A 17,384-nucleotide genomic window follows, 5' to 3' on the forward strand; every position below is an offset into this window, starting at 1 on the left:
ACTTGATTATGAAATGTTAGCCTTTTCCTTCAGAGAAGATGCATATTTATTTGTTTGATGCAGATGGTGCTTGTTTTGGATTGCTTTGTTCAAAGTTTAGAGTTTAAGATGATTAAAGTCTAGGTGTGATCTTTCCTAGGTCTGTAGTATATCTGATTTTTAATCCTAGCTTCTAGTCTTCCAGTATTACTACTTCTCTTTGTCTGTGACCTCACCTTTCTGGAATTTCACCTTTTTTTTTTCAGTTTTATAGTAATTCTTAACCATAACATTGTCTCTTTAGCCTCAGATAAATTAAAAGAAACTTTAATAGCAACTGGTAACATTTCAGATAAAGATTTAAAATAGAAAAATTACACCCGTCCTTTGAACATTCAAAATTTTGACAAAATATAAAAACTAATACTGATAGATTTAAGGTTATTACAATTAAGAGTATTAAAATCCTTCCTCTTGTTTATTTCCTTGATGATGAGAATGGAACCAACACTTACCCTTGTGCAGACTAAGGCAAGTTCTCTGCCTTTGAACTATCCAACCTTTCAAGACTTGAAGCTTCAAGCTATTTAAAGCTGTAAATTATTTATTGCAGAAATGAGAATGGAACCTAGAGCTTACAGATGAATCAGGGGCACTACTTACTAACTGTTGAGTTATTTATGCGTTTGCTTTTGGCTTTTTAAAATAGTCTTAACTTGGCAGTAGTCTGATCTTCAACTCACTGTGTAGATTGACTGACCTGGAAGTGGAGAAACACCTTTTGATGTAGTTTCAAAGTGTTCAGAGTGCTGGGAATCATCATACCTGTTTTCTTCAAATGAAAGTGGGTTTCAGAAAGTAGTGTTAATCTGAATTTAGTCTGCCCTTAAGTATCAGTGTCAGCAGCTGAATACATAAGTGCTCCCTTTGTTTACGTTCAGTGCATAACAGATGCAGCCATGATTAGGAACCTTTTCATTGCAGTGAGCGGGGACAATTATTACATAAATAATGCAGCAGCTAGATTTTTTTATTACGGTTTTGTTATTAATTTGCTTAAATAGTCATTTTAAGAGATCTTTTAAGACAGATAGTAATTTTATTTTTGATAAAACTTGAAGAATGACATTATGTATGTATTTATTTTTAGGTTGGGCTCATGTGGTTTGTGCCCTCTATATTCCAGAGGTACAATTTGCCAATGTCTCTACAATGGAGCCAATCGTTTTACAGTCTGTCCCACATGATCGTTATAATAAGGTACAGTGATGTCATCTGAATGTTGTTTGCATTTTTGGTTTTGAAACTAGGAGATAGAAAAGAGGTGGGTTTTAGTTTTTATTTTTAATTTTTTGTTTGTGATGTTTTTTTCCCCTTAAAAAACTAAAGACCTCCCTTTAAGTTCATAAAGATTTGGAGAAAAATAGTTACCATCTTAGGCTACAGTAGTAAAATAAGCTCACAAGAGTGTGAAAGTCATAAACCTGCGTCATGTCATCTTTTATTCTAATCTAGGCGTTTATTAATGTTTTCAAGACATTTCGGTCACTCAGTACACATTTGTCCTTGAAAATTTACTAACCTCTTGCCTTATCAAATGTTAAGGTTTGAATTAGTCATTAGTTTTCTGTCATTAATCCCAAGTATTTGGGACATTGAGGCAGGAGGATGAGTTGAGCCCAGGAGTTCAGGGTCTAGGGTAATATTTGAGACCTTAACCATTTGCTTTATCTCTTCCTAATTTAGTGCATCCCCCGCCCCCCGCCACACTCACACTCAAACTCATTCACACACACTGTTGTTTGATGCTGCTGCCACACTCTCAAGGCTTTTCTGTTGTCCACTGCCGGTAGACAGCGTTACTGTGTGTGTAAAAGAAGGTACATGTTGCTTCTGTGGAAGAATGTCATAGTCAATTTTAAGATTTCAGATACTTTAATAGTCTTCAGATTAAGTAATTGGTATTTATTTAAAACATTTGGAAAAAATAAATCTTATTCAAACCTTTTGTTGACTTTTTTGTGTATCTTGCAAGTGCTTATAAAATATTTAGATCATATTACTTACTATTTCTTCCACTTTTGAAATTTAATAATCCTGAGTATATTTTTACATCAATAAATGATATTGTGTCAATAAATGTCATAATTTTTCTGGTTCCTTAGTCTGTAGTACAAAATAGATTTAGTCAGCTGTGGAGCAGCTCCTCATAGAAGGGCCTCTTGTGGTGTCTGGGTTCATACTGTTGGGATCCATGTGAAAGGGTCTGAGTGTTCTGGAAGTTTCATTATTGTGTGGCATTTTTCTCTGCAGTGCAATTTCCAGTTCTTAAATAATTACCATGTTGAGTGAGGCTATGTTGACATTAAAAGTGGCTGTTGTATTTAAGTTCTTTTTTCAAAGGTTTTTCAGGTTGATTAATTGACCTTGTTTTATTACAACGTTTTTTTCTTCAAGGTGTTTTGTGTTTTTTTTCTGGAGGTTTGTTTTGCTTGTTTTGTTTGGTGGAGACAGGCTCTCTTGTATCCCAGTAGGCTTCAGACTTGCTAAAAGTAAGGTAGGTGTGTGTGTGTTTATGTGTGTATGTGTGTGTGTGAGAGAGAGAGAGACCTTGAGTTTGTCATCTTCCTGTTTCTACTTCCAGAGGGTTGGATTACAGGTGTGTGGTATATGTAAATGTGCTGTATGTGTGTGTGTGCAGGTGTGTTTCAGGGAGTCAGAAGAAGGCATTGACTGTTCTCATGTTTTCCACATTGTTGACTGAGACAGGGTCTCTCACTGATCTTGAAGCTTGAAGTGTTTTCTTTTTTCCCCCCTCTTTTGGCTAGGCTGGTAGCAGTAAGCCCCAACAATCCTCTCTCTTTCCTCTGTAGTGCTGGGGTTAAAAGGTGTGTGTGGTACCTCACCTTGCTTGTTACATTTATGCTAGGATCTGAATTCAGATCTTAATGGGTTACATTGCAGGCACTCCTAACCACTGACATGCCTCTCAAACCTGTATTGCTTAGTACCTTTAAAATTAATGTAAAAACCTGTTTTCCTTACAAATTTTGAAATAAAGGTTTATACATAAGCTGTGGGAATAGTATAGAGTTCCTCCTCTGTTATTCCAAACTATATATTCCTATAAGGATGGGCGTACTTGGGCTAGAAAAGCTCAGGGGTAGACATCTCCTTCTATATGCCAGGTCCTGAGTTCAGTGTCTAGCACTACAAAATAGAGAATGAAGGATGGTACTCATACATCTGTAATATAACTGTCAAAATCAGGATTCATTCATGTTTTCTCATTTTTCCCATAAATTGTTTGATGCAAAAATAACAGAAGTTTTGTTTGTTTTATCTTTTAATCTCAATAGTAACTTAATCTTTCCTTGACTTTTGTCAGTTTGATCTTTAGAATATTGTAGTTTTTATTTTGTAGCATATCATTCCATCTGGACTTATCCAGTTTGGTGGTTGCATTTTTGAAAAGAATGCCACACAAATGATTTTATGCTTTTATTGCGTCTGATTCCACTGATTCCAGTTTTTTTCATACCGAATAATCTTACTTTCATCATTAGTTAAGGTTATGCCTGTTAAGTTTTTCTACTAGTAGATTGATTTTATTCCCTTTATAATCATTAGTCACTTTGTGGGAGATTAATTTGTATGTAAACATCTTTTGTATGTCTTCTGCCTTTTACTCATTTTGGCATCCATAACTATTTCTTTTTTGTTTTAATTTAAGATTATTATGTATACAGTGTTAATGCCTGTATGTATGCCTGCAAGCCAGAAGAGGGCACCAGATCTCATCATAGATGGTTTTGAAACCCCACATGGTTGCTGGGAATTGAACTCAGGACCTTTGGAAGAGAGTAGCCAGTGCTTGTAACCTCTAAGCTATCTATCTCTCCAGGCCCCCACAACTACTTCTTAACTTATTATTATGATTCAGGGCTAATTCTGTATTTATTTATTTTTTTTAGTTTGCATTCTGATATAACAAAAACTGCAGTTATAGTATGGACTTAAATGTGGTGCTGTCATATTTTGTTTTCAGAGAGTCAATGAATAGTAGGTTAGTCTCATTTGAAATGTAGCTAAGTAGGAGTTCAAACCTCATTAAAAGATAGTTATTTGATTAGTTACTATTATTTATGTGTATGTGCCTGCTTGTATGTACACCATATATGTGCTGGTGCTCATGGAGGCCAGAACAGTGTGTTGTATATTCTGGTTAGCTGGTTGATGTCGCCACTGGGAACTGAACCTGGGTCCTTTGCAAGAATAGCGAGTGTTCTTAACTAAGCTCCATAACCTTGAATGTCTGATCCTTCTGCATCTTTCCCGAATGTTGGAATAACAGGACGTATTACCATGCCTTGTTTGTTTGACTCTGGTGAATCAGACTCAGGTTCTTGTTATATTAAGCAAGCACTTTGCCACCCAAGCCATAGTCCTGTATGTTTCTGAAATAGTTCCTGCTCTGTTATCTTCATTTATTTTGGTGTTCGTGCTATGTTGCAGCTTGACTGATGGTATCTCTTTAATCTGCCTCCTTAGTCTCTCGACTCGTTTCTTTCGTTCTGTGAGCATTTTCTTTTCACCACAGCATTGTATTGTGGTTCATCTCGATTCATGGGTAGTCTAGTACTACTAGAATTAATTTACTCTAAGGAACTAGATTTTCTTTTACATGAGAATGATAGTTAGAGACCAGTGTATACATTAAACATACTTATTATTCTTAGGGCATTTTTGGTCTTAGGTTCTTTCAGTTGTTATAGTTAGAAAATAGAGACATGCTTATTAGCACTTAAATGCAAATTTGCATGTATTAATATCTACATCATATATGTTAAAAACTGAGTCCATAGTGGTTGAATTTTGATGCAGTATTTGGATATACCTTTGAACATATTGATATGTTCTGTGTCAGTGTCTATATATATTGGTAGTTCATAAACTCAACGACTTTACCAAATGTAATTTCGAAGATCTAGGCTCATTATCATTATTTCTTATATTTATGGCTTGTTTCAATCTAAAGATAAATGACTTCCTTAATCTTTAGTAATTTGTTTATTTCTTTTTTCCTATATGAATAGATCCTTATTGCATCAAAGCCTCATTCAGGCCCACTTCTTCCTGCCCTGCATGGCAGTTCTTTTCTTCCTCTTCAGGGTTTAGCAGCTTCACTCCGCTGCTGCCTACTTCCCCTCTGTGGTTGATTTTTGCCCTTGTTCTGATGTCTCACTCCTAGCCTGCTTCTTTCAGGGGAACAAACCCTAGTCAGATTGTGACACTGGACTGTCCCTGATTTTATAGTGTGGAGATTTCCCTTTTTCCACCTCTTGGTTTTAAGAATAAAGTATTTGAAGAGAAAGGGAGAGGGGTGAAAGGAAGAGCAAATCACTTAGATTTCAATCTTCAATCCATCTAAATTAGTTTCATAACCTGAAAAATATGTGTTCTTTCTCTCTGACCTGGGTAGTCACAGTAATCCTCCTGCCTCTGCCTCTTGAGTGCTGGGATTAAAGGTGTGTGCCATCACACCCAGTTTTTATTCACGCATGCACGCACGCACCTGCACACACACATGTAATTGGATAGTTTTACATATAGTCAATGTATGAGAATTTCACATATAGTCAGTGGTTTGATTTTATGTATTTCCCCCACATTTTCTTCTCCAACTTCTCCCGACCCTCTTTTGTCTCCTTCTCAACCTCATGACTTTTTTTTTTTTTTAAATAACCCAAGTTCAGTTTTTCCCACCCTCCTGAGACAGGGTTTCTCTGTAGCTTTAGGCACTGTACTGGAACTCACTCTGTAGACCAGGCTGGCCTTGAACTCACAGAGATCCACTTGTCTCTGCCTCCTGAGTGCTGGGATTAAAGATGTGCGTCACTACTACTTGGGAAGACAAGGTCTCAGGGTAATTCAGAATGATCTTGAACCACAATTGGATTGCTACTGTTAATTTTTTTTTAAAGTTTATTATTTTATGTATAAGGATATTTTGGATACATGTATGTCTGAGCACCACATGTGTGCCTAGTGCCTACCTGACATATGTTGTGGGTACTGATCCTGGGTCTGCTGGCAGAGCAGCCATCTCTTACCTGCTGAGTTACCACTCCATCCTCTCTCTGCTACAGTTTTGAAATGCCTGGTCTGTTATGCAGCTGTGGTTACACCTTTTAAAAAAGATGCGTGAAGCCTGGTGTGGTGGCACATGCCTTTAATCCAGTGAATCTCTGAGTTTGAGGCCAGCGTGATCTATAGAGTGAGTTCCAGTATAGCCAGAGCTATATGGAGAACCTGTGTCTCAGAAAACAAACAAAAGCAAAGTATGTCCATGTCTATGGAGGCCAGTTGTTGTTAGTCTCAGGTGTTATTCGGATATGATGCCATCCATCTTGTTTTTAGACAGGGTCTTTTACCAACCCCAAGCTTGCTGAGTAAGTCAGTCAGGCTGACTGCCTGGGTTTTGAGGATTAAACTGAGGTTCTCATGCTTGGGTGGCAACAACTACTTTTCCAGTTGAGCTATTGCTCCTGTTCTTTTTAATGTCCATTACCATGTTTTTATGAGGTATTGTAACATTTTGATACAGTGTAGAATTCTCCTTGTTAGTTTAACAGTGACTTTGTGCATACACTCTAAACCCTGTTACAATAAAAACGCATCTTAAGAACTGTTAAACTTAGCTCTCCCCTCCCCCGCCCAGTATTTCAAGATAGGTCTCTGTGTAGTCCTATCCTAGAGTTCTCTTTGTAAACCAGGCTGGTCTTGAACTCACAGAGATTCACCTTCATCTATCTGCCTCCTAAAATGCTGAGATTAAAGGTGTATGCTGCCACTGCCTGGCACTTTTTTCCCCCTCATTATCAAACTCATAGCCTGGACTTGCTATGTAATGTAGAGTAGCTTTGAAATTGTGGTTCTTTTTACCTCCAGCCTATTGAGTGCTAGGATTATGGATATGTATTATATCATTCCTGGCTTCTGTTTCTTAAAGTTCCTTATGGGCTAATGCTGGACATTGTTCTTTTTATAACCAATTTCTAGTTGGCTGTGAGATTTTATTCACCTGTATACTGTTCATCACAAAATAGTATTTGTGGCCGGGCAGTGGTGGCACACGCCTTTAATCCCAGCACTCAGGAGGCAGAGGCAGAGGCAGGTGGATCTCTGTGAGTTCGAGGCCAGCCTGGTCTACAAGAGCTAGTTCCAGGACAGGAACCAAAAAGCTACGGAGAAACCCTGTCTCGAAAATTCAAAAAAAAAAAATAGTATTTGTGTAATTTTCTGTCGCATGGCCATCCATGATTTTGAGCTGTCAAAGCCTATTTTTACATTGGAAGTGAACAAAATGTCAGTTAAAGTTGCTGGTGTTGGTTTAAAGAATTTCTGATTTACCAAGGTAACGTGCTGCCTTCCTACTACAGCCTTAATAAGAAGATTAGATAGTTAATATGTTATTAGTTCTGAAGATAGCTATAAAGTACAGATTCATATAAAGCCCTGTCTGTTTATTTTTGTTTTTGTCCCTTTATCCTAAGACTTGCTATATATGTGATGAACAAGGAAGAGAAAGCAAAGCAGCTACTGGTGCTTGCATGACATGTAATAAACATGGATGTCGACAGGCTTTCCATGTAACCTGGTAAGTATGTTTCCATTATTGTACATAAATAGCATTGGCGATTATATTATGTAACATCATGATATCAAATATCTGTCTACACATGTATTATTACATTGCTTTCTACTGGATTAGGTTTTTTGTTCAGCGCTGAAGATCAAACTCTGTAACTTGTGTAAGACCCTGAGGCATAAGGGTGGCCAGGCCCAATTCCTGAGTATCTCCTTCTGTCAGGCTCCACCAACCAGCTGGATCCCAGCTCTTTCAGCCTCAGGTGGCCAAGTTCCTACAGAGTAAAAAGCCCAAGCTCAGGACTTGAAAACCTACTCATCTCCACCATGTTTGTGTCCCCACAGAAACCCTCTGTAATCCCAGTCCCTGTTGCTTCTTGCCGAGCAGAGGCAGCCACGCTCCTGGGTTTTTCCCCTCCCAATAAATCTCTTGTGCGAGGTTTGTCGTGTGGTATGATTTTGTGGTATTCCTTGGCTCCCTGCTTGCCAGGATACCTTTCCTTTCAGAGCTGTAACATTTGCTCTGGGGAAGTCTTTCCCCCTCAGAGCTAAACACTCTGCTGTCCAGCTACATCCCCAGCCCTTGTTTATTATTTTGACCAAAAACATAGTCTATATCGATCTTGCTTACTGAGCTATGATTTTGAAACATGTATGAATTGCAAGAATGTTTCCTTTTAAGTTGATGTGTGAGCCAGGCCCGGTGGTACAAGCATGTGATACCTGCTACTCAGGTGGAGGCAGGAAAATTACAAATTCAAGGCATGCATGAGTTGTGTAATATGAAGCCATTTTGGAAAACTTTATGAGAGAGACCATATTTCTAAAATACAAAAGACCTGACAAGATAGTTCAGCAAATAAAGATGGTTGCTGCCAGCCTTGATGACTTGAGTTTGAACTCTGGATCCCACATGGTGGAAGGAAAGAGCCAACTCTTCAAGTTCTTCTCTGACCTCTGTAAATGCATTGTGTTTACCCTCCTCAAAAATACATGCCGAATACATGAATAAAGATAATAACAAATAAAGATGGATAGGGATGTAATTGAGTAGTAGTGTGTTTGCCTAGCATATGAGAGGCCTCGGGACCAGTCCACAAAAAGAAAGGGCACTGTTCACCCCATCCCTACTGCATTGCTGCTTCAGACCTCTAGTGAAGCATGACATTTATTTGTACTAACATACTGATTGTAAAAGTAAGAAGAATTATTAATTATGAAGAGAAAAGGAATTTGTCTCTTTCTCCCTTTTTTAATAACTTGTATTTTTATATTTTGAAATTATAATTATCTTATGAAACATTGTTATTGTGTTTTCCTGGGCTTTCATTGTTATCCATGCTTGTTTTAAATCCTAGACTCAACTCTTATCAACCTCCTAAGCACTTGGAATCACAGGGGTGTGTCATTGAATGCAACTTTTAAAGCAACTTAATCACTATTTGGTGACATAAAACCTTCATATATCTTCATGATAAAAATGAAGAGGTTATCATAAACTATAACCATAGTCTTAAAGAATGATAATTACAAGTGGAGGTGAAATGACCTTGATTACAACTGCAATAGAGCTTTTCTGTCCCCTTCTGTGAGCAAGTAAGGTGGGCTTGGGCAAGGCTAGGACCTTGCACATACTAAAAAGCAGGTGATTTTCTAATGGAGCTAGACCCTTGGCCCCTATATTACCTCTTTTTCCTCTATATTGTCTGACAAATAAATGCTAAAAGGTTAATTTTCTTTGCTTAAATGTGTCATGGCTTGAGGATCATTGATGTCTGTGGCTTTTGTTTGCAGTGCCCAGTTTGCTGGGCTGCTTTGTGAAGAAGAAGGAAATGGTGCAGACAACGTCCAGTACTGTGGCTACTGTAAATACCATTTTAGTAAGCTGGTAAGAGCAGTTTTAAATTTAGTATTAAATAGCAGTTGATTTTGACAAGATGGTGACACCATCTTACAAAGGGCATAAAATAAGAGCGTAGTCACAGTTCTTCCTTGACTTTTGCTAAAAATTAAATTCATTTAGTATGTTCTGTATTGAGTGGAAAGAACTAGTGACTGTAAAATATTTTGCTTAACTAGAATATTCTAGTAACCGACAGCAAATATCATTTAGTGGAAAAATTAACTTTTGGAGAACTCTTTGTTCTAGTTGCTTTGATTTCCTGTTTGTAATCACTTTGAAATTTTTTGTATTTTGTCTCATCTTCCTGTTGCATCTCTGTTACCCATCTTATTTGTTATATATGTAACTTTTGTTTTTATTTACTAGGAAATAATAAAACAGAAATTAGGCTGTTTTTTATTTGACTAAAGACTCTGATAAAATGTATTTAGACCCATCTTGAAAGGATTTAAGATTTAGTCAGATTTTGTGATTAAACAGTTATATGGATGATAGAATTAGAAACCTTTTGAAGCATTTAGTTTTCAAAGTTTTTAAATTTTATGTGTATGAGTGTTTTACTTGTATGTGTGTATATGCACCACAAAGTGTGCCTGGTGCTCACAGAGGTCAGAAGAGGGTGTCAGATCTTCTGGAATTGGAGTTTATGAATGGTTATGGACCCTCATGTGGGTGCTGGGAATTGAACTTGGGCCCTCTGAAAGAGCAACGAGTGTTCTGAACTGCTGAGCCATGTCCGTAGCCCATAGTTAGAAGCTTTGGGTTTTACGTATTTATGTCCAATTTCCTTTGAAAAATAAGTATTTTTAATGCTTCTAAGTACCTCTTTCAATTCTTACATATGTAGATTCATATACTTAACATTTTTTCTTTGTTTTTATCTCTCTGTCTTATTTTTAATTGCCATTACCTGCTGAATAGGTCTTACTTGCCCTCCTTCCTCTTATAAATAATATTAACCATTTTTCGGGCCTCTATTCATGAAATCACCTAATACAGCAAGTTGTTATGATGTTCCTCATTAAATGATACATGACTATTAGCTAGAGTGTGTGTCTGTGTTAGTCATTGCTAACGATGATTTATCTTAATGGGCTGGTAAAAATAAACTGTTTATAAGAAGTTTAGACATTATAAAAGTGAAAAGTTTGAAGCTGGGTGTGGTGGCATGTTTGTAACCCCACCCACCCAGCACCTGGGAGGTGGTAGAATAAAGAGTTGAAAGTCATCTTGTAGCTATTTGTTGTTGAGCGCCGTCCTTGGCTACAATGAGACCTTATCTCAAACAAATAGCTGTAATAATTTTGACATTTATACAATTAGAGTTTTTCTCACTACTAATTATTGGTGTGATATTATTTGCTAGTTGTGAAAATCCATCTGGTTAAAATAAAACTTTTATAGAACTTGAAGTTATTTTGTAGTCACTTTAAAAATCAGTTTAAAACTAGTCAGTTACAGTGTGAGCAACTTGCAAGCACTCAAACGATTCTTACCTTTGTACTCTATTATGCAGTGCTGTATTTTAAATAGAAATATGTAATGTTTTTAGTAATACATAGGTCTAATATTGACATTTGTCTTAATTTGTTCTAAATGACCTGCAGAGACAAGGCTTTAGAAAACTGTTTTTCTCAGTATTTATTGAAAGTAAATGCTTCTTGCTTTACTACTGGCAATAAAGTATCTCTTTTACATATTTACTTTTTCTGTTCTTCCAGTCTTGCCATTTGTTTTTCCCCTGTGTCCCAAGTGCTAGGATTTCAGCTATGGCATTCTTTTGTAAATAGCTTTTGGTTAGAGCTTTGCTCTTCCTGTCCCCTCCCTCTTCCCCCCCCCCCCCTTTCTCTCTCTCTGAAAATATAGTAGCTTATTTGAAATAGGTATGTTTTCAAATTTTTTTTGTGGAGGATGGAGCAGGATCTCTCTATGTAGCTTTGGATGGCTACTCTGTATGTAGGCCGTGCTAACCTTGAACTTACAGAACTGTCTGCTTCTGCTTCCCGAATGCTGGGATTAAAGATGTATGCCTCTATGCCTGGCTTGTTTTCACACATATTAACAAATATGCAAAAATATGGCATTGATGTTAAAATTAGGTTTATTAGATTTTTCTTTGTAATGCAAGTGGATTGTGTTTAAACTATTATAAATTGAAATACTGATTTTTTAAAAAATTCTTTTGACATTTAAACATTTCACATGGAAAATAGTTTAAGTAAAAAGTGGATTTTTTTATATACATATACATATATGTATATATTTTCTTTTTTAGAAAAAGAGCAAACGGGGATCTAATAGGTCATATGACCAAAGTTTAAGTGATTCTTCCTCTCACTCTCAGGATAAACATCATGAGAAAGAGAAAAAAGTAAGTGGATTTGTTGTTGCTAATTATGTAGCACATCACTTAATAAAATTAAAAGAAGCTTTTTAGGTAAAATTGTTTTTTTTTACAGCTAAATGAAAACATTGAAATTCAGAAAAATTTTGGCCTAACACTAAATCAAAAACTAGGTTTAAAATAATGCCATATTTGTAAATATGATTTTGACTATTGTAACCGAAAGTTTAAATAGAACTTGTTTGACAGCATGAGAGTGATTTTTTTGCATGTGTTAACAGGCCATCTTACAAAATCTGAGGTGACTTGGGCAATGATAGTTTGTTGCTATGTATTACTAACTGATTATGTCACATGTAAGTAATTTTCCCATCAGCTTTTTGCTTTTACAATAGAACAACTTTGAATTCTAAATATTCTTGGCTGTTTTATATTTTTCTGTGATGCTAATGTTTTATTTTTCCTAGCGGCCAAATGTTATATCATTTGTTTGTGAATATTTTGCTTTTTTAATCAAAATACTAAATCTTTCTTAAATACTAATCTTTATTCTGATTTACCTGTTTTCTGCTTACATTTTTACCTGCTTTTCTTTAAAGGCTAATTAATTTTTAATTAATTAAAAGAAAATATTATAGCACTCTTCATACTTGATTTGTGATTCTTTTAAGAATATATTGGCAGTATAATAAAGGGATAATCCCTCTTAGTTATCTTAATGGAAATGAGATAAAAGAGGGTATCTAAATGGAGAAAGAATGTTCTTGCAGAGTTGATATGAATTAGTTTTGAAAGTATATCAGCAGGTTTTATTTAGTGTTTGAAAATAAGCCATATAACACTTTATGTCTGTAAGTACTTAGGATTTGGGAAATGGTAATGTATACTTGTTTTTGTTTTTGTTTTTTTTTAGCACATGTTGACTTTCAGTTTATGTTTGTACCTTTTTCAAGATAAATATTAAAAATATTTCAAATACTTGGTTTTGAGATTGCTCTTCTAGTGTGAGCAGAACAGTAAGTGCAATTTGTTTAGCATAGTTAGGGTTTTATATATAAATATTGGAGGTCTCTGGTAGCCAGTAACTAAATGTTTTGTGATAAAGTGACAGTAAGGATTATGTTTATTGCTTGGATTGTTGATTTAAAAATTGACAGGTTGGTTTTAATAAGCGATACCATGATTGTATATAGACTTTTGAAACCACAAACTGAAGTTTCTGTAGGTAGAACTTAGTAGAGTGTGAAAAGGGAAGTGTCACCGTTAGTGATCTTTAGTTGTGGTATGTTATGAGCACTTTTTTAGAAATGACCATTACATGATCATTCTGATTTGAATATACACTCTCATTATTGAAGGACTAATGCAGTACAGTGTTGAATAAGTACAGTTCTGTGATTGTGCTTGTCATTTATCTCCCCCAAATTAATGTGATTTTTTTGTATTTTACTAAATCTTTATGAATTGTTGTGGAATTCTAGATTCAAAAAACTGTATTTAATTAAATTTGTTTACTCTAGGTTTTAGAGTTGTAAACAATGTTTGGATTTTACTTTCAGCATATATTAAAGGTATAACTGAAATTTTTTGTCATGAAGCCTATGATCTGTTTATTTTTCTCTCTCTGGTGCTGGCAGTTGAACCCAAGTCCTCTGGCATATAAAACAATCATTTTTAATACTGAGCTACATCCCCAGTCTATATTTCTGTGTTTTTTTATTAGTTCAGGTTTATTATTAATGTTACACATAGTTAAGTCTATTGTAAGCTATTAGCTTACCTTAGTAAGTAGGACTTTTAAATATGGTGTGGTATTGAGTAATAACATAGATGAATTGATGGGAGTATTACAGACCGATCTTTTCCTCCTTCTTTACACCTATTTAATAGTTTGCTGTCACCCTGTCTGTCATTCATTAGAGGAAGGGGCTCATGCAAGACATCTAAACCCTTGTGTTCAAGTTGTTATCTTGTCTCATTCTCCTTAGTAGTTAGAATTACAGACCTGCATCACATTGTACCTGGCTATTTTCTTTTAAATGTTTATATCTAGGCTTGGCATGGTGATACACACCTGTGATTCCAGTATGCAGAGAGTGAATTAGGAAGTTTAGTAATTCCAGGCCAGATTGGGCTGCTGACAGTAACCACAGGCAAATATATTAGAAAAAAAAATGGTGCATGCATTAGACATTTACAGACGTTATTGTATTAACCATTACAGATGATCTTGAAATAAGAATGTCGAAGGATATCTGTAGATTATATGTAAGCAATACAACATTGTATATATGTAAGAGACTTGAGTATTGCCGGGAGGTGGTGGCACACACCTGTAATCCCAGCACTCAGGAGGCAGAGGCAGGTGGATCTTTGTGAGTTTGAGGCTAGCCTGGTCTACAGTGTGAGTTTGAGGCTAGCCTTGTCTACAGTGTGAGTTCCAGGACAGCCAGAACTGTTTCATAGAGAAACCCTGTCTTGAAAAACCAGAGAGAGCGCGAGAGATTGATTGATTCATGGGTATCCATGAATGTATGTGTCAGACACAGGAATGTGTCCTGGAAACACCCCATGCTATGTATCATTCACGATCAGTTCATACCTTCTTTGTATATTGCAGAATGTTTTCTTATTAAATTAAAAGTATGTTGCTCATACATTGCATTTAATGCTAAATATTTTGTTATCTACATTATTTAAATTTGAAAGTAGCAGTATAAGTCAGTGCCAGGTGTATATTTGATCCCTAATATCAAAATTTGTTTTCAAAGACAGAGTTTCTCTCTGTGTAATCCTGGCTGTTCTGGAACCCTCTTTCTATACCTTCAGTTCAGAGAACTGCCTGCCTTCCAGCACTCCCAAGTGCTGGGATTAAAGGCATGCACCACCATGCCCGTTGAAAGTTTATAACTTTAAAAAATGAATTTATTCATTCATTTATTTTTATGGGTGGTGTCTCACTGTAGTTGAACTGGCTTCAAAATTACAGTTCTCCTGCTTTAGCCTTCCACAAACTGGAACTGTGACTTGCTTTACCTTGCCTGGCTGTATTTTGGTTAATGTATATTACTTTTACAGATGGGTTACATTATGCTTTTTTTATACGTGTATATAATGCATTTTGATCATATTTACTCTTCAGTATCCTTTCTAGTCCCTCTCCCTTTGATTCTCTTCCTTTTACCAATTAGTCTCTCTTCTACTTTTGGGTTTTTTTTGTTTGTTTTGCATGATGGGGAGGATGACCCAATGAGTTTAAGATTGATTATAGGAGTATAGATGAGGGGGTTAGTTATAGGGTCATAAGCTACTCATGAATATGCACAACTGAAGAAAATTTCTCTCCCCTCCAGCAACCATTAACTCCCTAGAGATCCTCAGGGAGGGGTGGGGCATTTTAAAAGCATCTGGAGGAACATTTAAGTGATTGGAGAGATCGTTTAAGAACACTGGTTGCTCTTCCAGAGGATCCGGGTTTGATTTTCTGTTCTTAAATGTTGGTTCACAGCTGTCTGTAATTCTAATTCCAGGGCATCTGATGCCCTCTGGCCTTGGAGGACACCAAGCACACATGTGGTGCGCAAACATACATGCAGGCAAAAAATATAGAAATAAGTAAATATTATAAAAAATTTTAAAAGGAAAACTTAAAAGAAAATATTTTTCTTTTCAGGGAACTTCTGTGAGACCAAAGCTTCATTACAATGGGTTAAGAGACCCAGGTGTTGTGGTACATGCCTTTAATCATAGGGAGACAGAAGCATACAGACTCGCCTGGTCTGCGTAGTGAATTTCAGGCCAGTCAGAGATACACACTGATTAGAGATGCTCAGTGGGTAAAGTGCTATACAAACATAAGGACCTAAGCACCTATGTGCAAACCATGTGTAATGATGTTTACCTGTAACCTCAGTGCATGGTGGAGGAGGAAGAAACAGATCAGTGGATTTTTAGGACTCAATGGCCAGCTAGTGTAGTTGAAATAATTGAGCTCCAGGTAAGTAATAACAGTGCAAGGCGAAAAAAAGCTCATTATGAGATAAAACTTTGGACAATTTCTATAAATTATGATAATCTGACACATATTTTTAAAGGAACCAAAGGACATGCTAAATTAATTACAGTGCATGTGATGTTTTAATTTAGCTGCTAATAATTTGGATTGTGAATTAATCACAGCCATTAAATAGTTATAAAATAAAATTTTGCTTTCTAAAGTAATCAAGTGCTATTTAAAATGAACAATAGACTTGACTATAGTCAGAATCAATAGGAATGGAAGTATTATTGGTCTTTGGAATCATCTATGTATTTAACAAACCCTCCATTTAAAAAGAGTCTCTGGTCTTAGAAAGGTTTAATAGAACCGACTTTAAGGCCAGGGATGTGGCTTAGCAGTCAAGAGTACTCTCGTAGAGGACCTGAGTTTGGTTCTCAACACCCACCCCATGCATGGTTCATAATTGTAATTCCAGTTTCAGTGGATCCAATGCAACTTTCTGCTTCTGTGGGTACTAGGCACACTCCTGGTATGCATGTAGGTAAGGCATGTATACACATGAAATAAGGTTTATTTTTAAAGTTGTATTTAGTTATTTTTGCATCCAACCTTTCTTCTGCCCTAATCCAATTTGTAGACATTTATTTATGTATTTATAGACCGGCTCTCATCGTGTAGCTGAGGCTGGTGTTGAACTAATTATGTAGACTAGATTGGTCCAGAACTTGCCATCCTGCCTCAGCCTCTTGAGAACTAGAATGTCAATTATATACTACCAGCTTTGGTCAGTTTGAAGGGTTTATGTAACCATTTAAGACTGGTGAAACCATCTTTTCCTATAGAGGCTAAAGAGCATGTCTAAAGTCAATAGATTTTTGTAATAGAGGAAAATGGAATTTTTGGTTTTTATGTCCAGTTGTTCTTAAGTAAAACAAGCATAGTCACAGAGAAGAGTTGAGAAATTTACAAGATTACCATCTGTGCAACCTGCCACCACATTGGGAATTTTCCAACTTCAGAAAAGATTTATTGCTTTTGCTAAGTGTGGTGGCGCACGCCTTTAATCCCAGCAGTCCAGAGGCAGAGACAGGTGGATCTCAGTGAATTGGAGGCCAACCTGCTCTACAAAATTGAGTTCCAGGCTATCTATAAATTATTGCTAAAGGCTAAGTTGTAGGTCATGATTTGGGATTTGTTGATTATTTATTACACTGAGACAGTCTTGTATCAAATTTTTTCTAGAGTCTGCCTGCATTAGCGATTGTCTTATAGGTGCACTGTAGCTTAAAGTATGGAGGAATACTTTGAGATGAATTCATAAATGGAAAAAGCATATTGAAAGTGTTTGTCTAGCCTGTTGAACACCAGTTTAGCCATACACTGTGTTGTTCAGTGAATTCTCATTGTTAACTGGGAGAACTGCTGCTTGCTGCCACTATATGTTGCTTATGCAAGAAAAGATGAAAGTCATAATTTGATGTGTAGTACTGTGCAGTACATGCTGAGCA

At 36.2% G+C, this 17,384-nt stretch overlaps 1 protein-coding gene across 14 annotated transcripts in view; it reads left to right on the forward strand.

Annotated features, from left to right (window-relative positions):
• The window catches only part of Mllt10 (MLLT10 histone lysine methyltransferase DOT1L cofactor), a 151,799-nt gene that overhangs the window by 40,750 nt on the left and 93,665 nt on the right, over positions 1-17,384 (forward strand). For 10 of the 14 annotated variants that reach the window (XM_075970575.1, XM_075970573.1, XM_075970576.1 and 7 more), the window contains 4 exons: positions 1,130-1,239; positions 7,536-7,639; positions 9,424-9,517; positions 11,808-11,903. In XM_075970575.1, the coding sequence (XP_075826690.1) occupies positions 1,130-1,239; positions 7,536-7,639; positions 9,424-9,517; positions 11,808-11,903 (404 nt within the window). The remainder of the gene's footprint in view (positions 1-1,129; positions 1,240-7,535; positions 7,640-9,423; positions 9,518-11,807; positions 11,904-17,384) is intronic. The other 4 variants (XM_075970585.1, XM_075970587.1, XM_075970586.1 and 1 more) reach the window with 2 other exon arrangements.

Source organism: Microtus pennsylvanicus, chromosome 4, assembly GCF_037038515.1.
Source record: "Microtus pennsylvanicus isolate mMicPen1 chromosome 4, mMicPen1.hap1, whole genome shotgun sequence".
Taxonomy (NCBI): Eukaryota; Metazoa; Chordata; class Mammalia; order Rodentia; family Cricetidae; genus Microtus; species Microtus pennsylvanicus.